The sequence below is a fragment of the Colobus angolensis genome, unplaced genomic scaffold (genome assembly GCF_000951035.1).
Source record: "Colobus angolensis palliatus isolate OR3802 unplaced genomic scaffold, Cang.pa_1.0 Scaffold269, whole genome shotgun sequence".
Taxonomy (NCBI): Eukaryota; Metazoa; Chordata; class Mammalia; order Primates; family Cercopithecidae; genus Colobus; species Colobus angolensis.
The window spans coordinates 1,698,487-1,725,027 of NW_012115921.1; the positions used below are offsets into that span (position 1 = coordinate 1,698,487).

The window sequence follows — 26,541 nt, forward strand, 5'->3', positions numbered from 1 at the left end:
ATCTCCTGACCTCGTGATCCGCCCGTCTCGGCCTCCCAAAGTGCTGGGATTACAGGCTTGAGCCACCGCGCCCGGCCCGACAATTCCTTTTTAATATTATGAATTCATGGATCTTAAAATATTTGCTGGGTTTCAACCAACTGCAAGTATTGTAATTTTTGAAGCTCAAATTCTATCAGCTTAGATCAGTTGTGAGCCTCTTCAAGATGGCTCCTGAGTTCTTTTAACAAGCCTCTAACAGTAATTTTTTTTTTAATTCTCATACCATAAATTCACCATTTTAAAGTATACAATTCAGTGGTTTTCAGTGTAGTCACAAGGCTGCACAAGCACCATTAGTATCCAATTGTAGAAGAATTTCATTCCTCAAAAGAAACCCCACACCCATTGGCAGTTATTTCTCATGGCCCCATCCCTCAAGCCCCTCATAATCACTAATCTGCTTTGCCTCTATGTGTTTGCCTAATTCTGGACATTCCACATAAACAGAATCACAGAATATATGGTTTTTGTGCCTGGTTTCTTTTACTTAGCATGTTTTCAAGATTCACCCAGGTTGTAGAACATATCAATACTTCATTCCATTTTGTGGCTGAATAATTTTCCATTGTGCAGATATATCACAATTTGTTTATCCATTCATCAGCTGAAAGACATTTGGATTGCTTCCACTTTTTGACTCTTATAAATAAGGCTGCTATGAACATTCATGTAAAAGTTTTGGTGGGAATATATGTTTTTGCTTTTTTTAAGAATCTGATACGTTTTGACATATGTACATACTTATAAAACCATCACCACAATCAAGACTGTATACACAAATATCATCCAGAAAGTTTCCTCATGTCCCTTTGTAATCTCGCTCTTCCTATCCACAAAACAACCAGTGACCTGTTTCCATCACCATAGATTAGATTACATTTTTTAGAACTTTAGAGAAACCGAATCATATGATACATAATTTTTCTGACATTTTTCATTCAAAACAATTATTTTCAGGTTAATCTATGTTGCGTGTATCAGCCATTCATTTTTCATACAGCTTAGTAGTATTGCATCATATGAATATACCACAGATGTTTTATCCATTTCCATAATCAATTATCCGTTACCATTGGTGGACATTGACTTTGTCTCCAGTTTTGCACTACCATAAATAAAATGGCTATGAACATTCACATACAAATATTTTCATTAACATTTTTAAACTTAAAATAAATAGTCAAACTGTGTTCCAAGATAGTGGTACCATTTCATATTCCTATTAGCCATGAATAAGAGGTCTAATTCATTCACATCTTCACCAGTACTCAGGGAAGCACTCTGAAGTCTCAACACAAAACACTCCTCCCCCTTCTCACCAAGGGATAAGCCTCAAGTTGTGTGCCTTCTTCCAATCACACCAAGCTGTGTAGGTCATAGCAAGTGTCTCCCCAAGCCCCTTCTTTGTTCTTTGTTCTCAGCCACCCCCAGACATCCAAACTATGTCAGCTCCTGCTTGTACTTCCAATGAGGCAACACAGAAACAAATCCCTTAGGCAGCTTGCTCAACAGCCAGAACTTGGGATGCAAGCTCCACTCTTCCCTCCTCCCTGTACCCCCAAGCCTTAGAGAGTTGAGGAAGGGCTGATACAGGTAACATAAAATTGCTCTATTTACACATTTCAATGCTGCTATTCTCTGCTTTGTGCAAGTCTGAGGTACTGTAATTTCTTAGCTAGAATCTGGAATTGTCATGCAGGGATTTTTGTCAGTAAATCTTTGTTAAATCAGTGTTTCTGTCAGAGAGGGAGGACTGGAATTTCCTATTCCTCTATCTGGTTAATGTCACTCCCAAATTCTCAGTCTTGACTATTTTCTTCACTATTTTAAATATAATTATTTTAATAACTGCATCTGATAACTCTATTTGCTAAAGTCCCTGTGGTTGTTTCACACTGTCTATGGTTTCTTTGGCATTTCTTTCATATAGTTTTGATTCTCACGTTTCTGGTTATTTCTGATTGAGTACAGGGCAAGTATATAAAAATTTACAGACAAATTGGAGGTCTAGAATGTAGTTATCTTGTTTTAGAGAGGATATACTTTTACTTCTATGAGATGGATAGACAGTAGCATCAAGGATTACCTTAATCCAACTCAAGAAACTGAAATGATTTCAGGCCGTAATGTAGTTCCCAAGGGAGCCAATCTACTTCTGATTTACCCACCCTAGGCTGTGGCCTTTTATGGTCTCAACTCAAATTATGAGAGCTTCATTTAAAAAATCCACCTTGGTAAAACTTGAATTCCAATTTTCCCTCTTCCCCATAAGATATCAATAGTACTGATAGCTTCTCAGCCATTTCTTCCAAAATCAACATGTGCCCTTAGGAAAAAATGGTCCCAAATGTTTGGCTCACTTCATTTTCTCTTGGATTGTGGTTTGGCAATTATTTACTGGGTCTGATGCCTTCAAGTAGATGTTATTTTTATTTGTTTATTTTGAGACAGGGTTTTCACTCTGTCACCCAGGCTGGAGTGAAGTGGTATGATCTTGGCTCACTGCAACCTCTAAAGCGATTCTCATGCCTCAGCCTCCTGAGTAGCTGGAACTACAGGCGCCTGCTACCATGCTCCGCTAATTTTTTCTATTTTTAGTAGAGACGGGGTGTCAGCGCGTTGGCCAGGCTGGTCTCAAACACCTGCCCTCAAGTGATCCACCTGCCTTGGCCTCCCAAAGTGCTGGGATTACAGGCATGAACCACTGTGCCTGGTTTAGCAGATGTTGTTTATACTTGTGTATCTTTTCAAGTTGACATTGTTAAGAGGATTATTCTGAATTACACAGGCCACCATTACTGGCAGAGAGGTCCGGGTTTTATAAATGTATACTTTATCTACAGTTTTTTTTTCTTTTAAAGTATTGGGGGTAAAATTTTTTCTGGTACCTAAACATCACACAAACCTCAGGATGCTTAATATCCCTGGTCCTTGATGCTAAATGCTGATTACAACCTTCTCCTGTCCTCCCCACTCACAACTCATTGTAAAACTAAGACCGTAGAGGTTTATAAGGTACTCATTAAGTTCACGAAAAATGGTAGCATTTGGAAATGTGAAATACTTTCATTTGTGAAATATTTGTGTCATATCCTTCTAATCCTCTTCATAGTAAATCTCTGCTTTGACCCTTTCGAGGTATACAACCTTTTTTTAAAGAAAAATGTCAGGTGAATGGTGCTTGGCTAAAATCAATTAAGTCAATGGTTAGTAGGGACCATGCATGCAGGCAGTCCATGAATCTACTAAATTTACTTCCAGGCTGGGTGCAGTGGCTCATGCCTGTAATCCCAGCACTTTGAGAGGCCAAAGCAGGAGGACTGCTTGAGCCCAGGAGTTTGAGAACAGCCTGGGCAACATGGCAAGACCCTATCTCTATAAAATAAAAAATTAAAAAAATTAACTGGGCATGATTGCATATGCCTATCATCCCAGCTACTCAAGAGGCTAAGGAGGGAAGATTGCTTGAGCCCAGGGTGTTAGGGGCTGTAGTGAGCTGTGTTCATGCCACTGCATTCCAGCCTGGGTGACGATTAAGAGCCTATCTCCAAAAAAAATTTTTTTATTAATTTCCAAAAGTTTGTGGAGGGAGAATGTAATCAACAAGATGTTCTTTGGAGATATGCCACCAGGAAGGGATTATGATTTCATATTAGATAGATATGCATTAAATATCTAATATGAAATGAATTTAAAGAAAATAGCTTTAAATATTTTAAGGCTTAACTATGATTGCTCAATGAGTAAAAACTTGCATTAATTGACAAAAAACTATATATTTACAGTGTACAATGTGATGTTTGGAAATACGTACACTTTGCAGATAGGCTAAATTGAGCTAATTAACATATGCATTACTTCACATACTTTTTTTGTGGTAAGAACACTTAAAATCCACTCTCTTAATGATGTTCAAGTATATAATACATTGTTATTAACTGTAGTCACCATGTTGCATAGTAGATATCTTGAATTTATTTCTTCTAATTGAAATTTTGTATTCTTTGACCAAAGGGAGATATTATTTTAGAGTTGGCCTGAGAAGAGGCAAATGTCGCTGGAAAGAATTACTTTGAAATTGATATCACCATTCATTTTAATTCAGATATTAGAAGACTCTATTTATATTTAAACTAATTTCCTCTAAGGCTTTCTAACTTTCACTGATTGCAGTTAAAGCAGAAGAATATGGATAGGGACACTAATGAAAAGGGTGGTAAGTTACAGAGCAAAACTAAGAGCAAAATTCAACAAGAGACAAGAGGGAAGCAAGAGAGCAGAATTTCTGTGCAAGAAATTAAGAATTTCATGAAGAGGCAGGGTATGGACCTTAGGGAAGGGAAAATTTCAGCATAACTAGGAAAAGACAAACACAGATGGAGAACAATGAGAGTGGGACACTCATAGGCAGGTATATATAAAGGACAAGTCAGAGGTAACGTAAATGGAAATCTTTGGGCAGCCCTAGTTTGAAACATCCTCATTTTTGTTATATTTTTCTTAAATAATGTAAAAGCTGTCCAATGTACAGTAGACACTTTCTAGAATCCTCCCAATCTTTCATCCTAGCCATTGCTGAAAAATTGGAGATAAAGTCCTCATATAGATGGTGGGATGAGAAGAATGAGACTCATAGTCCCACCTGACAAGGTTTCTATAAAAGAAGTTCATCTACAGAAATGCTAAATATATCATCTATTCATCTTTTAGCATAAAGAAAATATGTCCACTTTCCTTCTTTCTATGTTAGAGTACAGAGGCACCATCACAGTTCACTGCAGTCTTGAACTCTTGGGCTCAAGTGATACACCTGCCTCAGCCTCCCTCGTAGCTGAGATTACAGGTGTGCACCAACACGCCCAGCTAATGTTTTAAAAACTTTTTGTAGATATGGGATCTCACTATGTTTTTAGGTTGGTTTCAAATTCCTGGGCTTAAACAACCCTCCTGCCATGGCCTTGCAAAGTACTGTGATTACAGGCATGAGCTACCACACTCATCCTATCTACTTTCTAAAAGTCTAACTGACCTAAGAAAAAAAGGGGTCTGGGTTAAAATTTTTAAAAACAATGAACACTAGGTAAGATCAGAACTCACAAAATTATATATATCCTATATTCAAAATATTTAATGGTTTAAAAAATATTTTCTTGATTCATGTGAGGTGATGTCAACTTAAAATAAATCCTTTAATCACAGGTTTCTACAAGATGACATTGAAAATGGGAGAAAAGACATACCCAATTGCTGGAACAGGAGAGCCACACTAGTGCCCGTGACAGGAAGGCTATCATGTAAAGGAGTCTGGATCAGCTGTCTATCTCCTGCACCCAAAGAAAACAGCTTCTGCAGAATGGGAGAAACACATACACACACACACACACGTACACACGATTTCAGACATTTTTTAAAAAATAAAAACATCTTTGATGTTCATTTTTAGAGCAAACAACCATATAAGATCCAATTAACAGATACAAAGGGCAACAATGGATACCCCGTAACATTTAAGTTCTTTGTATACTTAAGTGGCATAAGAAAATTCAGTGGTTGAAAGTTGCAAATCTAGTCAAGATAAGACACAAAAATCATTGATAATCATAACTGGCTAAAAAATAATGAAATGTTAAAGTCAACAACATTAATAAAGGCTCATAAAGCAATTCAAGTTTAGAATCATCTGTGATCAAACTCACATTTAATGTTCTGCCCTTTGAGCAGAGGTAGAAGAATGAAGGAGGAGAGAGCAAGAGAGAGAGAGAAAAAAACGATAAAAATTTAAGACAAAAGACAATGAGAAAGACAGAAGAGAAGTAAAAAGGCAAAGGGCAAGAAAAAGAAATGCCAATCTCACTATAAGCAGGATCTTTGTCAGATTGAAGACAATGTGATTTTTAGAAGGCTGTCCTCTTCCCTAATATTATATAAGAATAAGCAAAATAAATTATCAACTATTCATTTTTAGGGTTTAAGGAAAAAAATCTATTCTTTTAAAAGTGTGATTGACCAAGAAACAATAAATAAATCATAGCAGCAGAGATTATTTTTCTACTTTAGAGACAAATATGAAAATCTCAAGACATACAGAATAAATGAATCTATTAATAAGTATTTACAATGTAACAAAGAACTGTGTTGACAGTTTTCTTAATGTTATCTTCTAATTTTTATCACTCCAACATTTTTCAATTTAGGTTAATAAAAATGAGGTGTAACTATATACAGGAATAAGAAAGGTAAAAGAGCACACATAAAAGTTCAACTTAATATATTTCCAAGAAAATACAAACTGAAGTTCAAGTTACACGAAATATGACTTCTAATTATGCTATGTGAAAGACGAACCCTGTGTTAAAATTAACCTCATGACCTAAGAAAAGAATGGAATCTTGAGTGTCTAGAAGGCAGACCATGGGGACAATGCTTAACTAAACTAGGATCTTCCCTAAAACAAAAATATTTAAAGAATTCTTTCTTTCCCTTTCACCATAAATTAAATTAACTGGAGGAGAGCGGAAGAGAAATAATCCTTCTCCACCCCTCTTTCTATTCTATTTACCTGAGACCCTCCAGCCGCTGGGACAAGGCAGGCACAAAGGTTAGCAATTAGACTTTCCAAGGAGACATTCAGGCTGTCCACATACACGGTATAGATCAAACCCAGGCAAGCCTGCAAAAAGATAGATACATGTAATTATTTCATGGAAAAAGCATTAAAAATAAATTGTTATGACATCTGTTCTAGGACAATTTCTCTTTGAACCTAGTAAAGTATATTATACAGTGAACATGGAATACATTTTAAACAGCAAAAATTAAGTTTATTAAATTTTCCTTAGAACCAGAACCTCCAAATGAGCTTCTGAGATGAGTTTATGGAAAGCAGAAATCAACAATTTGTAAAACAGATGTTTGTGCTCTGATAACTACTTTAGCAAATCTGTAGGGCTAATATTGTTTTTGCCTCAACTTAGTTTGTTAAACTCCAAATCTCAAGATAAAAACTTAGAAATTTTATCTTACTTGGTGGTTCTTATAAATCCAGAATGCTTATTCTACAGAAAAATTTAACATGTGAATTGTAAGAAAGGATTGCAAAACAGAGACAAGATTGTAAGATTAACACTGAGTTCAGAAGAAGGTAGGTGGTAAAACAGACATAATGCAATCTTTATGAATCTCTTTCAGTATAGCGAAATTTGTGACTTTGAAAACTTAGTATTTGCTTGGAGTTACCCATTGTCATTGAAATCTTGACACTAAATTAATTCTTTTTTAACATAAATAATCTCAATTTCTGGAAAAGTTTTACAGAAATTTTATGTTAGCACAAATATTTACAAATGAATAAAAATTTCCTCTTATGTTTGAAAATTCTGTGTTTCTAAAACAAGAAAATATCTGGAAGCAATATTTTAAGAGTATTTTGACAGAAGTATGATCAGAATTATTTGAAATCTCAAACATCCATCCTATTTACTTAAACTTGATTCCGCGTAAGGTGAATAAACATACACAAAGTTGTTAAATCACTCATGCATTTACATTTACTATAGGTAATCAAATTATTTCTTTAGGATGTATACATTCTGGATTTAATAAATGTGGGACCTATCCTTAGAAGTTTTAGTAGTCACATTAACTTATTCAGGTATTTATTTCATCCAACATGAAAATATTTCTTCTGTTCACACTAACTGTATTTCATAGATGAATTCCTAAATCAATCTAACAATATTTTCAATCCAAATAACTTGTACCATGGTTCACTCAAGAGACTCACACAATAATACAAATTAATAATAACTATGTGTTCTTTACCCTAAAAATTTCTGGATAATATAATCTGGATACCAACACCAGGCTTTTGGGAGCAAACACTTCTGCAGGCTGAATTAAACCAGACACTTCTGCTTCACCTTCAATCTCTTCCTTCTTTGTTCCCTAGAAAAAGAGACACTGAAATCAACAAACAGAAGGGATTTCCTAGACTCATAATTCACAAAAGATGAACATCACCTTAAACATAACTTATACAAATTCAAAATTAATTATAAAATATAATTTAAAAAATCAAACTACAAATAAAGAGTAGACTTTAAGAGCAATCTAAAAGTAAAGTAGACACATTATGAAGCAGGGAATACTTATTTCATTCTTGAAAAGCTCCTTAAGCTCTGGAAATATAACACAACTTTATTTGAGCATTTCCTTTCTGAGTGAATCAAAGGCAAATAAGACATGTTCAGATTATTTTAAAAAGTGACCCAAACAATTAAAAATTATACTCACTTAGATGAAAAGTTAAAAAATGATATTTAAATGAAAAGTCAGTTTTCGGCCGGGCACGGTGGCTCAAGCCTGTAATCCCAGCACTTTGGGAGACCGAGACGGGCGGATCACGAGGTCAGGAGATCGAGACCATCCTGGCTAACACTGTGAAACCCCGTCTCTACTAAAAAATACAAAAAACTAGCCGGGCGAGGTGGCGGGCGCCTGTAGTCCCAGCTACTTGGGAGGCTGAGGCAGGAGAATAGTGTAAACCCGGGAGGCGGAGCTTGAAGTGAGCTGAGATTGTACTATTACACTCTAACCTGGGCGACAGAGCGAAACTCCGTCTCAAAAAAAAAAAAAGAAAAGTCAGTTTTCAAAAGAAGAAGATCTGTTTTGGAAATATGATGCTAATTTTCATTTTGGTTTTTCTACTTGTCTCAATCTCTCAAACAAGGATTCTAAGGCTTGCAGAATGCTCCGTGCTCAATGCTCTTGGCAGTAAAGCACAATTGGCTCCAAATTGCTTTTGTTCATAAGCGACAATGCTGATATTTTGAGAAAAGTGAATTTTGTTTTTGTTTTTGAAACAAGGTCTTGCTCTGTTGCCCAGGCTGGAGGGCAGTGGCACAATCACAGCTCACTGCAGCCTCAACCTTCTGGGCATAAGGGATCCTCCCACCTCAGCTTCCCGAGTGGCTAGAATCACAGGCACATGCCACCATGCCAGGGTAACTGTTTAGTTTTTGTTGCCCATAGGGTCTCCCTATGTTGCCCAGCTGATTTCAAACTCCTGAGTTCAAGTGATGCTCCTGCCTTACCATTCCAAAGTGCTGGATTATAGGTGTGAGCCATCACGCCTGGCTGAGAGAAATTTTTACATACAAAACTGAATTTCAAAATGTATTTAATGCCACTGAACTGAATACTTAAAAATGGCTAAATGGCAAATCTTATATATATATTTTACCACAATAAAAAAGGCTTAAAACAATACATAAGTTTCAATAACTAAACACGGATTAATAAACTTGGAAAAATATGATTCTCCCACTTAACAAACCAAAAAATCCTGATTCCCCTCTTTTTAATAGCCTACATCCCACTGTCAACAAATCCTGATTTCTTACCTACTCTATTGCTACCATAATGCTGTGAGCTACTATAGTCTCTTGTGTGGATTACTCTACCAGCCTCCCTTCATCTCCTTTATTCTTCTTTAGCCCCACTTTGCTTCCTTGCTGCTTTTTTTTTTTTTTTCAAGAAATTTATTTAAAACTTCATTACCAATGTTAAAATACTCTTTAAACACACTGGGCATGCCCCCATCCACTGATCTACGCACTTCTGTGTTATTCCTTTGCCTAAATACTCTTTCCACAGATATTTTAATGACTCAGTTCCTCATCACTTTCAAGTTTTCATTCAAGCATCTTCTGCTCTGATAAGCTTTTGCTGACAACGTTATTTAAAACTGCAATGCCCTAACACTCTCTACCCACTTTCTCTGCTTTATTTTTCTCCATGGTACTTGTTACTGTCCAACATATTGGATATCTATTTCACTTATCTTGTTTTTTAGTTTCTCTGTCAACCGCCCTAGCACATGCTCCCATAAAGGCCAGGATTTCAGTTTTGTTCAATGGTGATCTCCCAGTTCCTAAAATAAGGGCTGGGCCCATAGTTGATACTTAATATTAATTCATTGCATACATGCACAAATACATTTTCTTGGCATAGTTTTTTGAGCATTTTATCAAGGGAAGTCTTTTCCCCCCTATTCATAGAGGCCAAGAATTATATTTTCTATTTCCTTTAGAGCTCATTTAGTTTCTATTACAATGCAATATAACAGTATTAGATGTCTGTGGAATGCACATATCCAAAGGGAACTGTTTACTTTTTGTATGTATGATAAAGTCCATATGCGCTTGAAAGATTTTCATTTATTACAAAGCAAAAACAAAAATTAGGTTGGTTGGTTTCTGGAATCCTTAGAAATAATAAAAATGTGATGAATATGAATTTACCAAAGATTTCCACACTTAATGAATCATATTCTTCATGGATTATCAACAAATTCAAAATGACAAAAGAATGACTAAAATTCTTGGAAGAGATAAAGCTATCCACATTTTTATGGGATTGTGATAAATGCCCTAGAGTACCATTAGAAGCCAGCGAGAGTAAGTAGATAACCATTTCAAATATATGACCATTAATTTACTTTGACCAAAACACAAAATAGAATGCCATTGGTCATTTCTTAAAGTTGCTCTTCAATTAAACACTCACCAAAAGTTATTAACAAGAAAGAAAAAGGTCCAATAGAGTGAAAATCAGTATTAAGTAAAAAATAATTTTTATTTATATCACTTTTTATTACAGATGTTGACCTTTCCTTTGTAAATGTGCTACAAATCCTAAAATAAGTTCTTAATTTCAGTATCTCTCCTATAAGAATGCAATGTCCAAAGTTTAGAGAAAAATTCTTATTTCTGCTTTTAAAGCAAAATGTACTGCTGTGATTAAACACACACACACACACCCCAAATAAACCCCAAATTTGTTAGGTAAAATAAAGTTTGTGATAGAATGGTAAAGTGACATTTTTGATAAAATTTTTCTAGAAATAATTTATTATGTAAGAGGAATACTCCTTCTTCTACACAGCTGCTAGATATATCCTGTGTAATAATTATATAATGACACTAGTTTTATTTGGTGTGTGTTTTACAATGACAGATTTCACCTACTGAAAAGATGTGAGAAACTTAAAAATAAGCAGGAAATTCAAAACATAGTTTATGAATATGAGATACTCTAATAATGCTTCTAAATTCAATATTTTACAGTACAAAACAGTTTCACATATTTTATCCAGCTGAACAATATTTTAAAGGCTTTGCCAACTTAAGATTATTTCTTCTCATTAAATTGGCCACTTAAAGATTATTCCTTGCTTTTAGTAGGTCTCATTAAAGATACAAATTTAACTTAAACACTGTTTACTCAATTATCTCACATTGACTTACAAGGTCAATACATATCATAATCACATGCCACAACTTGCCCATTTGTAGATATCTTTGCCTACCAATTACTACTATGGATTACATTTGCCAGTGATTCCCAGCTTCTGTGTAACTTATATTATGTGTAGTTCATAGTCTCTGTGCTTCAATAATATGGGATAAATTAGTACTCACCATATCAATCTGGACTCAAAGTGCTACTACTGCTCTTAAAACATATCCTGAGACAAGAAGTACTAGATTGCTGATTGCATGCAATAACTTGATGTAGCAGATCAGCACAAGCTTTAAGGAAGTTTATCTTACCATTCAGGGTGAACACTTCAGCCTCATCTTTGTTGTATCTTGATGCTTAATTTTAATATCAAAATAACTGTCAAGTCCTGACCCTTCTATCCTTAAAGGAACTGTGGCATCCAACATCTCTGTGCTATGTTCATTTTCAACAATACTGTATCACAGTAAAAATCTTCCCACAGCATTTCTTAAATAATCACTTATAAGAAGAGGATAAAATTAATTCCACAAGTAAAACATTTTCAGTCCTCAATTTCCTTTCCGAAATGTAATCTATAGCAATTGTACCACTATATAGAATTGTCTCAGTAAAGCAATTTAAGAACTTAAAAATTTCCCAGAATTGGAAATAACGGAGCCTAAGTAGTTGCAAAATTCTGTAAGTTCTAAAATTCTCCCCAAAACCCTTCATTTCTCGCAAAATAATCTTTTAATCATGTTGACATGTCCACATGACCAAACCAGGTTTGCCCTTTCATTGGTCTGGAAAATAATGAATACATAAGAAATACACATTTTAGGATAACAAGCCTACAAACAATCTAGGCCACCAGTCTTCAGTTCAGAATCAAGTTTACCTCTAGCAAAGAGAATATACTGCAGATTTTCCCCTTCAATAGCAGAGCCAGTATTCAGAAGACAGGACAAATTCTATTATATGTCTACTATATATCTGCTCATAAAGAATTTCGGTTTTAGCATGCAGTGAGCCAAGATCGCACCACTACACTCCAGCCTGGGCAACAGAGGGAGACTCTGTCTCAAAAAAAAAAAAAAAAAGAATTCTGGTTTTAGTGGCACTAAAATAGGAAGTGTTTTCTCCTGGAACCTAAGAGACATTACCGAGCAAAAGGGTCTCCTAATCAAAGAATGTTGGAAACAACACGTTAAAAAGGTTGCTTTACTGCAGGATTTCTCAAATTTTGATATGAAAGTATTGTTTGTTCAATTCAAAGCACAGTATTTGTCAAAATTATTGGATCTCTACATGATGGCACATCTAGAAGACCTGGTGCCCTATGGAACACATACTGGGAAATGCTGTCATGAAGTATTATATGACACAAAATGTCAAAACCTTGTTTAATGACTATGTAACGTGGCATATTAAAATACTGCATAAAGAAACAGGACATTTGGTTATAAACAAGTGTCATGCAATAAATTCTACAACACACATTCATCTAAAAAGGACCTCTTCAAGGAGAACTACAATCCACTGTTCAAGGAAATAAGAGAGGACACAAACAAATGGAAAAATATTCCACACTCATGGTAGGAAGAATCAATATCATGAAAATGGCTATGCTGCCCAAAGTAATTTATAGATTCAATGCTATCCCCATGAAGCTACCACTGACTTTCTTCACAGAATTGGAAAAAACTACTTTAAAACTTCATATGGAACGAAAAAAGAGCCCACATAGCCAAGACAATCCTAAGCCAAAAGAACAAAGCTGGAGGCATCATGCTACCTGACTTCAAACTATACTACAAGACTACAGTAACCAAAACAGCATGGTACTGGTACCAAAACAGATATATAGACCAATGGGACAGAAAAGAGGTCTCAGAAATATCACCACACATCTACAACAATCTGATCTTTGACAAACCTGACAAAAACAAGCAATGGGGAAAGGATTCCCTATTTAATAAATGTGTTGGGAAAACTGGCTAGCCATATGCAGAAAACTGAAACTGGACCCCTTCCTTATACCTTATACAAAAATTAATTCAAGATGGATTAAATTCTTTTTTTTAAGATGGAGTCTCGCTCTGTCACCCAGGCTGGAGGGCAGTGGCGCAACCTCGGCTCACTGCAAGCTCTGCCTCCCAGGTTCACACCATTCTCCTGCCTCAGCCTCCTGAGAAGCTGGGACTACAGGTGTCCACCACCACACCCAGCTAATTTCTTTTTTTTTTTTTTTGTATTTTTAGTAGAGATGGGGTTTCACTGTGTTAGGATGGTCTCGATCTACTGACCTCGTGATTCGCTCACCTTGGCCTCCCAAAGTGCTGGGATTACAGGTGTGAGCCACCGCGCCCAGCCTAAAGTCTTAAACGTAAGACCTAAAACCATAAAAACCCTAGAAGAAAACCTAAGCAATACCATTCAGGACATAGGCATGGGCAAAGACTTCATGTCTAAAACACCAAAAGCAATGACAACAAAAGCCAAAATTGACAAATGGGATCTAATTAAACTGAAGAGTTTCTGCCCAGCAAAAGAAACTATCAGCAGAGTGAACAGGCAACCTACAGAATGGGAGAAAATTTTTGCAATCTACCCATCTGACAAAGGGCTAATATCCAGAATCCACAAAGAACTTAAATTGACAAGGAAAAAACAACCCCATCAACAAGTGGGCAAAGGATATGAACAGACACTTCTCAAAAGAAGACATTTATGCAGCCAAGAGACACATGAAAAAATGCTCATCATCACTGGTTATCAGAAAAACGCAAATCAAAACCACAATGAGATACCATCTCATGCTAGTTAGAATGGCGATCATTAAAAAAATCAGGAAACAACAGATGCTGGAGAGGATGTGGAGAAATAGGAACACGTTTACACTGTTGGTGGGAATGTAAACTAGTTCAGCCATTGTGGAAGACAGTGTGGCAATTCCTCAAGAATCTAGAACTAGAAATATCATTTGACCCAGCCATCCCATTACTGGGAATACACCCAAAGGATTATAAATCATGCTGGTATAAAGACACATGCACACGTATGTTTACTGCGGCACTATTCACAATAGCAAAGACTTGGAACCAACCCAAATGTCCATCAATGATAAACCAGATTAAGAAGATGTGGCACATATATACCATGGAATACTATGCAGCCATAAAAAAGGATGAGTTCATGTCCTTTGGAGGGACATGGATGAAGCTGGAAACCATAATTCTCAGCAAACTAACACAAGAACAGAAAACCAAATACCACATGTTCTCACTCGTAAGTGGGAGTTGACAATGAGAACACATGGACACAGGGCAGGGAGTATCACACACTGGGGCCTGCCAGTGGGTAGTGGGGTTAGGGGAGGGATAGCATTAGGAGAAATATTTAACATAGATGACAGGTTGATGGGTGCAGCAAACCACCATGGCACATGTATACCTATGTAACAAAACTGCATGTTATGTACACGTACCCCAGAACTTAAAGTATAATAAAAATTTTTTTTTAAAGTACATTTTATTCAGAAGATGACTTGCAACAGTGTTCTGTGGGACATAATTTAAAGTGTATCTGCTATGAACAATATTAAAATATATCTTTAAACTCAGACATAGTTTAAATGACAGAATAAGAAAAATAATACAGTAGTGGAAGATATTTAAAATCTATGCTACCTGCTTCATTTTATAAATCAGTAATCACATGCACAGAGAGATGAAATGACTTGCCAAAGTCATACAGATCATTAAAGGCATAACTGGGATTAACAAGCCAAGTCTTCTCTTAAGCTACTTCTCCTTTCAGTATCTTATATTCTTCTGTGTAAACTTTGTAAAAAATAACATATTAGTCCAAATAAGCTGTTTAAGATAACATCTGAGAAGCCAAACTGTCAATCTGAAAAGATGTTCAGATTTGTTTTCCTTTAATTATATCTGAATGTAGTAATCTTTGTTTTAAAATGAAATAGTAACAATACACAATTCTCATCGTAGCCCTTCCTAGCCTGAAATTGTTGTCAAAATTTAAGAAAAGGTATTTGATGTTGAAGGATTCTGGAAACTTACTCCTAAAAGTTTCTCCTGCTGTTTTAATGTCTTATATCATTTTAAGCATGTAGTACCAATTAATCATAGTTAATTCAGTGATAGTTTTTTCCTACAAAATACAACTGTGAGGGCCATCAAGGGGACTGTTAAGATTCAGCATTCTGTCCATTTGCCAATTCTCATTTCAAAAAGGGGGAGGAGAAGACAGATGCTTTGGTAAAAAACATAATCTTTACCATCCATACTCTAAGGAGAATCCCATGTGGATACTTGCAAAGGTTGTAAATTATCAAACTATAGAATAAACTCAGAACATAAAGTCTCCCAATTTTTTCTCTGTGTGAATTATGTTACACATGCTAGTTTTCACTAGACTCTAACAAAGTCTAGTCTTGTTGAATAAGACCTAAGAATTAGTCTCTAGAATGCTACCAAGTGTAAAGTTGATTACAATATCAGCAAGCCCAATTCCCAAACGCTGCTATTTCTAACTTTTAGTTCAAAGAGTTGTATTACCTTGGACTAAGTTTTTCTTGAAGGAACCAAGATTTTTCCAGATATTCATCACAGTTATTCATAATATTGACAAAACAAGAAATACATGTCCATCAGGGGATTAATTAAACCTACCCATATGGTCAATTAGTGTACAGCAATTTTTGTAAAAAAAAAAAAAATCCTTTTTATTGGAAGAAAATATGTCCATTTTTTTCTGTTCTCTCAAATTTTTTCCTGCATGTTCTTTCTATGTTTTCTACAACAAGCATAGTATACTATGATAAACAGTGGGACAGTGGTGGTGGGGGAGTACCAAAAATGATTGGGTTGTAGTACTTCAGCTAAATCTATACAATGTTTTGTATGTGGTGGTCTCCACTGTTTTATAACATATAGAGATGAATTTTTTTTTTTTTCTTTATTAGACAGAGTCTCACTCTGTCGCCCCAACTGGAGTGCAGTGGTGCGATCTCGGCTCACTGCAAGCTCCACCTCCCAGGTTCACGCTACTCTCCTGCCTCAGCCTCCCGAGTAGCTGGGACTACAGGCACCCGTCACTACGCACAGCCAATTTTTAAAATTTTTTTTAGTAGAGACGGTTTCACCATGTTAGCCAGGACAGTCTGGATCTCCTGACCTCGTGATCCGCCCGCCTCGGCCTCCCAAAGTGCTGGGATTACAAGTGTGAGCCACCGCGCCCGGCCTAGAGATGAATTTAGAAATTCCTTTTTATGCCTCCATTTTCCAGGTAATTACTTAACTACTTGGAATTAATTGTATGATATTATGTTTAAATTTATTTTTTCTCAAATAGCTCATCAACTGTTTAAATAATATTTGTCGAAATACACAAATTCCATTGATTTATAAAGCTTCTATTGTTGGATACTGATCTATACACAATAGAGTCTGCTCCTGGAGTATCATTTTTGTTCCCATAGTTGTTTTTATCCTTGACACTTAATTCTTGAACCTATAGCACACTGATACAATTTTCGCAGGTTTGTAGTAAATGTGGTTATTATTTGGTCTTTGGAGACAGAATGAATCAAGCACTTCAACTTGGTACTGAATGTCCCTAAGTAAGCCTCATCTGTAAAACGGAAATGTTAAACCCTATCAAATGCCGTTTTGTGAGAATAAACTACATGTGAGTTAAATAGAATAGAATGAAATAAAGTGTTGTGAAACTTTTAGCACAGTGCCCAGAACGTAAGACTGTAATTTATCATAAGCACTACAATCTTTTTTCCCTTTCACAAGCTTTTTGTTTTAATTGTTCTTTTTCTTTCCCTTACTCTAGGTGTTGGCTCTTATTAAAATGTCCATCGAGTCTTTTAAACTCTGTATGATTTATTCCAGTTGCTTAGTCTGCAATTATTATCTATTTCACTGAATGATACTTAGCATATGGTACTTTGGAATGTTTTTGTACTTAAGTTTTGGTTCTGCTTCCCAAGCTAGATTTGAAGCCCACTGAGATGGAGAAACATATCTTATGCTTTCTATGTTTCTCCCTCTTTTTTCCTCATCTTATCTCTCGTAATTACAAAATTCATTCCCTCTCTCTGAACGGCATAATTATCACTGATTCAGAGACAAGTATATAAACATATGAAATAACTTTAAAAAGACACAGAACTAAACTTAAATTTTAGATATTTAAAATTTTATACTTAACATATTTTAAGAAAATCAACTTATTATTTAGATAAGTCATAAAAGTCAATGTAAATCTATCATATTTTACTGATTACTTAAAAAAATTTAGATCACATTACCTAGTTGAGTAATTTTGGGAACATATTATCAAAAGTTTAATGCCAAAGGTTTGCTTAGGATTACTGACAGTGTTACTGTATCTTGGAAAGATAACAGAGCTAACATTTTTAAAGTTGCACAATCATATTTTGGATGGTGTATGTCCTTAAGTTCCCCCTCTTTAGGATTCCAAATAATGTGTCATAGTATATTTGGTATGAAGTAATTCACACCAAACAAGAATTAAAAGATCTATTTTGAACTGATGATATGATCCAAAAAGAAAAGAAAAACACATTTTTAAAGGGACGTAAACAGTTCATGCCAAAAATGAAAACAACTTTACTGATGACCAAGAAAGAAACATCTTCTGGGTTCTATTTTTTTTTCAAATTCTGCTTCATTGTTTGTCCCTCTTTCTGACCAAGCCCAAAAGACATTAACTTATGTTTCCAGAAAAGTGGTCTTACAATTCTGGCTAGTACTTAAGTACAATTATATAGACTTCAGAATTCTCACAATCTATCTACATTTTCAGAATCTTGGAAAAATCTGGTATGAAGCAGACTGTAACCTTCTGTAAGGTGATCGTAAAAAATAAATTAAGATTTCTGGGTCCACTGAAAATAGCAAGTAGGAAAATATCTAAGCTAAAAAGAGAAATAACTTTTGACATACAGATTCAAACTACACAAGAACCCAGATCTTAGCTTCTAATATTATTCCCTACTCAAAACAGCCAGACTCCTTGAAGAAATGGCTGATTTCAAGGCAGAGGCAGGGAAGGAATAAAATGATCCTAGATCAACTTGTTATGATGAAAAGTTAAAAAGTACTTTTTCTAAAAGGAGATCTGTGAAAAGAACTCGAGAATCTGTCTGAGTGGTGCACGCTGGTCAAATATGGGATAATTTGTGCATTAAAATAATAAAAAGCATTAATGATTTATATATTATTGGGGAAAAAAACCTGAATCTATAAGTCTATAGCTCAAACAGACAGGAAGAGAGAGTTCTAGCTTATAGTAAAAGGTCGACTGCTGACTGCTAAAAATAGAGGGAGTATGGAGTTACAAAATAATCATTTTTTGTTATCAGAATCAAAATTGCTACAGGCAAGAATCATTAGTAAATGCTGAATCTAGGGGAACATGATTGATGAATGGTAGGCTATTTGCATAGTCTTAAAGTGCCTTCCAGTAGACTGATTATTACTTGCCAACATAAAAATAGCCACTATAAAGTGGAGAAATCTGACAATCATCTGATCAAGTTACCAAAATTAACATCATCAATGAGGGACAGATAGGCATTGTGTACTTCCAGATGTGTACTCTTAGAAAGAGTCCCTTAGAAGGAACACAGGTAATATTCCAACTGTTGGTGCAGAGCCTGAAACTAACAATGAGAGACACTGCAAAACGCAAAATAAGAAACATTGTATTAAAAATGGGGGTGAAAAGTTACATTATTTAAAAATGTCAACATTATAGACAAAGAAAGGCTGCACAACTATTCCAGATGAAAAGAGACAAAAGAGAAATGACAACTAAATGCCATATATGCAGTATGTACTAGATCCTGTACTGGAATAAAAAAGGGATATGGGGGTGCTATAAAGGACATTATTAGTCAAATGACAAAACTGGAACATGGATGGTAGGTTTTATTATATTGATGTTAAATTTCCTGAGGTTGATAACTGTACTGTTTACATACTGTTCACGTACCTCTGAAGCATATACTAAAGAATTTAGGGTAAGGGTAAATGATACATGCAACTTTCTTTCAAATGGTTCAGAAAAAATAAACTCTGTGTGTGTGTGTGTTTGGGGGAGAAGGGGAGGGAAGGGAGGGGAAGAGGGAAAATGGGATAAAGGGAGGAAGGAAGGGTAGGGAAGAAAGACTTCAAATAAATCGATGGGGCAAAATATTAACAACAGGTGAATATGGGTAAAGGCTATATACATGTTTGCATTATTCTTGCAACTTTTAAGTTTAAAATTATTTCCAAATTAAAAGTTTGAAAAATACCCAAGAATTCCTAGAACCTATTTATAAACATCTGCTATTAATATAATGTCAATATATTGCCTTTCTGACAGTTTGTCTAGAAGAAGAGGGGTGAATAGCGAAGAGGGAGAATCTAAATAATTATAGTTAATTAGATAATTCCAAGGAGTTGTGAAGCAATACCCTCAAGAATATGGAAATAATAGAAAATATTGAATTCTCAGCATTAACTTAAATGCTAAAGATCAACAGAGAAATGAAAGGCCAATAAAAGAGACAAAGTGGTTCTTGGGTAGAGAACACTCTCTAACTTATTCAGATTGAATTGATCAAAATGAGAAGTTGATTAGCTATTTGTTGGCAACATACATCCACACATTATCCAGGGGAGAGGAGACTTTAAATCACACTTAAAGTTTTCTGTCCCCATTGATAACATAATCTCTAATTTCAAATAGAAGCAACAGGCTATGTTAGTCTGATAGCCTTTAAGTATTTAACATCAAATATCCCTTAGTTTGATTCCATAATCAAAAGTCCATATTTTGATATGGCTTTCTACTAAGATCTGGTGACAGGAAGACAATGTGCTGATGATGCATATTTTGTTCTATATGCATTTTCAGCACTTTTCACATTCTCTATAAATTAGTAATCTAGCATGTTGGTTTTAATACATCAGTCTAATGAACTTGAATAATGAGTCTGCATCATGAAAGGTAATTTGTCTCCTCTTACTCAAAAATCAGATTTCTGCATCCAAAAAATTCAGATCTTAGAGTTTAATAAACATAATCAAAACTACCAAACACTCCTTTGTTAAGCCATTTCAGAAAGCCGGCCAATCTTTTCCCCCAGTGGTGATACTCTATACGTAGCAGAAACTACAGCAGATTATGCAAACTGGCTTACTCAATATCTTCCAAACCCCCTTTACAATTTCCTTCTTGTATTATAGAGCCTGGAAAGAAAAACCACCACCACCAGCACCAACAAAAAAAATCCCTACATTTTTTGGGGCAAAATGGGCTCTGTATGCAATCCTACTTCCACCAAAGAAACAACTCATGTAAAACTTAAAAGCAGAAGTAAGCAGTGTGAGACTAAAGCAGAAGTCAGCAGTGTGAATATCTGCAGAAGAATGGATATTCTAGCACAACTATGGTGAAGGTTATAATGTCTGATATATACCCAGCATCATAAGTGCCAAGTGGTAAAAGGTGGAAGGAATATGGTTTCTATGAGACTAGCACCAAGCTGGGCTGTTCCTAGTACCCAGAATTGGTTCCCTGCTTGTCCCTCACCCCTAAAATTTCATAAAAGCTGCCAAATACTTTGTTATGACTCCTTTCTGCTTAGAGAAAGTAGAGCCAGTAGTGTGAAATTAAGAACCTCAACCAATAGTCTGAAAGAGCAATTATTTTATAAGTCTTCATAGTTCTAGCTTATGAATTTCTGCCTGATCATGTTGATAACATTACCCCTAAGAAGAATGAATTAACATTTGGATGCCTAAACAATAATGTCAGGCATTGTAATTATGATTTGCAAACATTTTGAGTAAATGTTCCACATTCTATGAAAGACCTCCCAGGAGAAGGGCTGGCAGGGAAAATCATAGGTTCACCAAGAGAAGAAATTAATATTCTTAATAAACCAATTCAAGGATGCACTATTTTTAGAAATATTCAGATTATGATCAATGTTTTGAAAAAGGACAAATAAATCTGGAAAGTAATTTTAATATGTTGCTCTCCTCTCCAACCTTAAACATAAAAATTTCTTCATGCTTCTTAAGCTAGCCCATAAAACTCAAACTTGCAGTTTTAACAAAAATATGCATATAAAAAACATTCCTAAATGTTGTACCTTCGACTGTACTTTAGCTAGTAAAGGTTTTTGTACCTGAAGATTAATCTCTGCCTCATAGAAGGTCAGGCATGAGCAGTAATGTCGATCTGAGTCAATATCTGTCAGGACAACCACAAAGAACGTTGGCTGCTTCCTCTCTCTGGACAGCTGCCACCCGCCAGGCTGACAAAACTAAATGAAATAAGAAGAAAAAAAAAAAAACAAAAAGTAACATTTAAAATTAATAGAAGTTAATTATTAGTTAATCTCTGAGAAATTTTAAATGTTTGCCCATTTTAACAAATTCCTACCTGATGAGGTATGACTCTAAAGCCAACATTTAAAAAAAAAGTTCATGTACAGATTCATGATGTTGAAAACTTTCACCAATGTGCATATATATTTCATAAAGACAGCCTAGATTTCCCACAGATGCCACTCTGGGTGCCATTTCTGAGACCTAGGTTGGCATATGTAGGAACACCGCATCAAAATGAAAGACTTCCCCCTAACTATGAGAACAAACCATGGAATAAATTGGAAATCAAGTGCAAAATATGTATCACTGAGAGAAAATAGAGTTATTTTAAAATTTCCGTATGAATGTGAGAGTCTTCAATTTATTACAAAAAAAGAGATATCTTGTTCAGCAAGACAGACCATATTCTTGTCCATCCATAAAATATACTTTAACAAGTTTAAAGAAGAGAAATCATACAATGTCTGCTGTTAGACCATGATAGAATTAAACTAGAAATCAGTAACAGACAGATAGCTGGAAAATCCAGAAATACTTGGAGGTTAAACAACACTTCTTTTTTTTTGAGATAGGGTCTTGTTCTGTCACCCAGGATGGAGTGTAGTGGCATGATCACAGATCACTTTAACATTAACCTCCTGGGCTCAAGCGATTCTCCCATCTCAGCCTCCTGAGTAGCTGGAACCACAGGCACCTACCAGCATATCTGGCTAATATTTTTTTATTTTTTATTTTGTAGAGAAAGGGTCTTTCCATGTTGTCCAGGCTGGTCTCGAACTCCTGGACTCAAGCAATTCTCCTGCGTCAGTCTTCCAAAGTGCCAGGATTATGGGCATGAGCTACTGCACCCAGCCAAATAAAACTTTTTAAATAACATATGAGTCAAAGATGAAATATCAAGAGAAATTTAAAAAATATTTTGAGCTAACTGAAAATGAAAATCCAACATCAAAATTTGTGGGATGTGGTGAAAGCAGTGCTTACAGAAAAACTTATATCACTGAATGTACATATTAGAAAAGAAGAAAGATCTAAAGTCAGTAATCTAAGCTTTGACCTTTGGAAACTAGAAAAGAAGAGCAAATTACATCCAGAGTAAGCAAATAAAGAAAATAAAAGTTAAAATTGAAATCAATGATATTGAAAACAGAAAATCAGTAGAGAAAAATCAATAAAATAAAAGGCTGCTTCTTTGAAAAGATCAATAAGCCTCTAGCCAGGCTAATTAAGAAAAAAAAAGGCACCAATTACTAACAAATGAAATGAAAGAGGGATTATCAATACAGATTGTTCTGGGTAGGAGACCCGTGAGAGAAGAAAAGGCACACACACAATACCTTTAAAGGTAAACAAGCTTTATCCCATATGTAGATTTAACAGGCAAATGATATAATAAGCAAATTAATAAAATAAGCAAATTGATATAATAAGCAAATGATATAATTAGCAAATTGCAATGCGAAGGGGAGAAGGGAAAAGAGATAAATGTCTTTACACCCACCAGACTATGGAGGATTCACCACCAAACTGGGAAGCAACAGCCTGGGCTCCAGAGCTGGACACCGCACTCACCAGACTATGGCGGATTCACCATGCCAGAGGTGGTGAATTCCTCTTCAAAGGGTTTAATTGTGTAATGTCCTTGGTTTGAAGGCCCCACCTCCTTGTACTTTCTCGTTTTTAGCCTGCAAGCAGCCCTCCTGCTCTTGCTGTGCCCTAACTTGCCCAGACATGTCCAGACATGTCTTGTGCCATAGCAGAAGAACCATTGCTACCCACTCCCTTGCGAATCGCGCATCTACCCTATTTGTTCAGTGTGCTCTTGCAATCATGGCTGATGCAGGGAGCACCCTTTGGCAGAAGTAAATTGCCTTGCTGAGAACGCTTTTTGCCTGAGTGCTGGTTTCACTTTGTGGCTCCGAGCACTTGTTTCTAACAACCACCAGACTGGGAAGCAACAGCCTGGGCACCATAGTCAGCCACTTGTCTGTACACAGACAAGGAGAGGTCTCATGAAGCTTTGGCGCAGCGTGGGAACCTAGCTGTTTTTCTAACGAGTTGTTTGGCAGCAGGTCCAGTCATGAAGGCCCTTGGTGACTGTGCTCAAGGAACACAAAAAGGTCAACTTGTTTTTGTGATTGTCTATTGGTTTTCTTTTTTTTGGGATGAGTCCTGCTCTGTTGCCCAGGCTGGAGTGCCGTGACACGATCTCGGCTCACTGCAACCTCCACCTCCTGGGTTCAAGTGATTCTCCTGCCTCAGCCTCCTGAGTAGCTGGGATTACAGGTGCCCACCATCGTCCCCAGCTAATTCGTGTATTTTTAGTACCGATGGGGTTGTGCAGTGTTGGCCAGGCTGGTCTTGAACTCCTGACTTCAAGTGATCCACCCGCCTTGGCCTCCCATAGTGCTGGGATTACAGGTGTGAGCCACCACACCCAGCCTACTGCTTTTCAATAACCAAGGTATAGGAATAGATTGAAATAGAGATTTCTCTGAAACAGTGCTGGATGAACGCCTCAAGGGGCTCACACAACCTGTTCCAGGACTTGGTGACCATTGTTTGTGTCCACGTTCAATTGAGTTCAAATTTAATATTTAACTTTTCCTCCACACAAAAGTTCCCATGAACTTTTAAAAGATAATCAATGAATATTATAGACAACTCTATGCCCACAGCTGTGACAATGTAGATGAAATGTACCAATTTCTTGAAAGACACAATCTGCCAAAACTCACACAATAAATGGATAATCAGAATAGTCCTATATTGTTAGAGAAACTGAATAATTAATAACTTTCCAAAACAGAAAGCACCAGGCCCAGATGAATTGACTAGTGGATTCTTTTAAACATTTAAGGAAGAAGTTACAGTCAGCCCTCTGTATCTGTGGGTTCTACATCTGTGGATTCAATCAACCATGGATCAAAAACATTTGGGAAAAAAAAGAAAAATAACAATACAACAATAAAAATAGTATATATAAAAATCCAGGTGGTAGCTATTTACATAACATTTACATTGTCTTAGGTATAAGTAATCTAAAGATGATTTACAATATACAGGAGGATATGCATGGGTTATATGCACATACCACACCATTTAATATAAAACATTTGAGCATCTTCGGATTTTGGTATGTGTGGGGGATTCTTGGAACCAATCCCCCTGCAGATTCCAAAGGACAACTGTATACCAATTATCTGCAAACTCTTTCAGAAAACAGAAGCAAAGGGAATACCTTCTTCATTCTACTAGGCCAGCACTATACTAATACCAAAACCAGAGATAGACAGTTACAGAAATAAAAATTATTGACCAATATTGCTCATAAACATAAAAGCAAAAATATTAGCAAGTTGAATTCAACAATGAATAAAAAGAATATCATAACCAAGTGGAATTCATCCCAGGCATGCAAGGCTGGTTAACCATTCAAAAATCAATTAAACCATTACATCGTATCAACAGGCTAAAGAATAATCATGTGATCATACCAATAGATGCAGAAAATGCATTTGACAAAATCCAATACCTATTGATGATAAATAAATAGCCTCAGTACACTAGAAGTAGAGGGAAGCTTCCTCAACTTGATACAGAATATCTTTAAAAAAAAAAATTCCTATGGCTAATAGCATACTTAATGATGAAAAACTCAAATGATCAGGGGAATAAAGTTAAGGATGCCCCTCTCACCACGCTTCTTAATATTATCCTAGAAGTCCTAGCTAAAGCAATAAAATGAAAAAGAAATAAAAAGTATATATATTGGGAGGAAAGAAACAAAACTGCTTTTATTCACAGATGACATGATTGTGTAAACAGATAATCTGAAAGGACAAAACAAACAAAAACCACCCCTGGAACTAATAAACAATTAAAAACAAGTTCTAAGATACAAAGTTAATATATAAAAATCAACCACTTTTCCTTTATGTCAGAAATAAGTGGAATTTGAGGCAAAAATATAATACCATTTACATTAGCACTCCACTAAATGAAATAATTAGGTATAAATCTAACAAAATATGCAAAAGATCTATATGAGGAAAACTATAACACTCTGATGAAAGAAATCAAAGAACTAAATAAATGAGAGATTCCATGTTCATGGAAAGGAAGACTCAATACTGACAAAACGTCAGTTCGTCCCACTTTGACCCACATATTCATCATAATTCCAAAAACAATCCCAGCAAGTTATTTTATGGATATTAACAAAATGATCCTAAAGTTTATAAAAAGAGGCAAAAGATCCAGGATAGCCAGTACAATATTGGGGAAAAACAGTTGGAGGACTGACACTACCAAACTTTGAGACCTATCAGGAAGCTATAGTAAATAAGACAGTGTGGTACTGGCAAAAGAATAGGGAAACAGATCAGCGAAACAGAATAGAGAGTCTAGAAGTAGACTTACATAAATACATTCAACTGATCTTACACACACACGGCAAAGTGCTCAGAGAAGTCCCTGGCATATAATCCAGTGGATGTAAATGTTAGGTATTATGACCATGACCCTCTTTGATCCAACCCATGTTTCTATCATCATCTCTTTGACATTTTCCTCTTTTGCACAGACATTTTTCAAAACTAGCTCCTGCTTTCACTGTCTCATTGCCTACCTTGTATGAGTCTAGAGACATCAGAAAATAAGATCGACATGATTTCCTACATTTGGAGAGGGATGTTAATCATGTTCACAGTTTCTCTAGAGAAAGGCTTAACCGTACGTTAATTAGCAAATCAGTAAAAACATTTCTATT

General features: G+C 35.7%; 1 protein-coding gene across 1 annotated transcript in view; it reads right to left on the reverse strand.

Annotated features, from left to right (window-relative positions):
- Positions 1-26,541, reverse strand: part of SBF2 (SET binding factor 2) — a 549,657-nt gene that overhangs the window by 282,764 nt on the left and 240,352 nt on the right. The window contains exons 3-6 of the mRNA XM_011947619.1: positions 21,566-21,703; positions 7,864-7,986; positions 6,602-6,712; positions 5,283-5,388 (exon numbers count right to left, since the gene is read on the reverse strand). Coding sequence (XP_011803009.1) covers positions 5,283-5,388; positions 6,602-6,712; positions 7,864-7,986; positions 21,566-21,703 — 478 coding nt within the window. The remainder of the gene's footprint in view (positions 1-5,282; positions 5,389-6,601; positions 6,713-7,863; positions 7,987-21,565; positions 21,704-26,541) is intronic.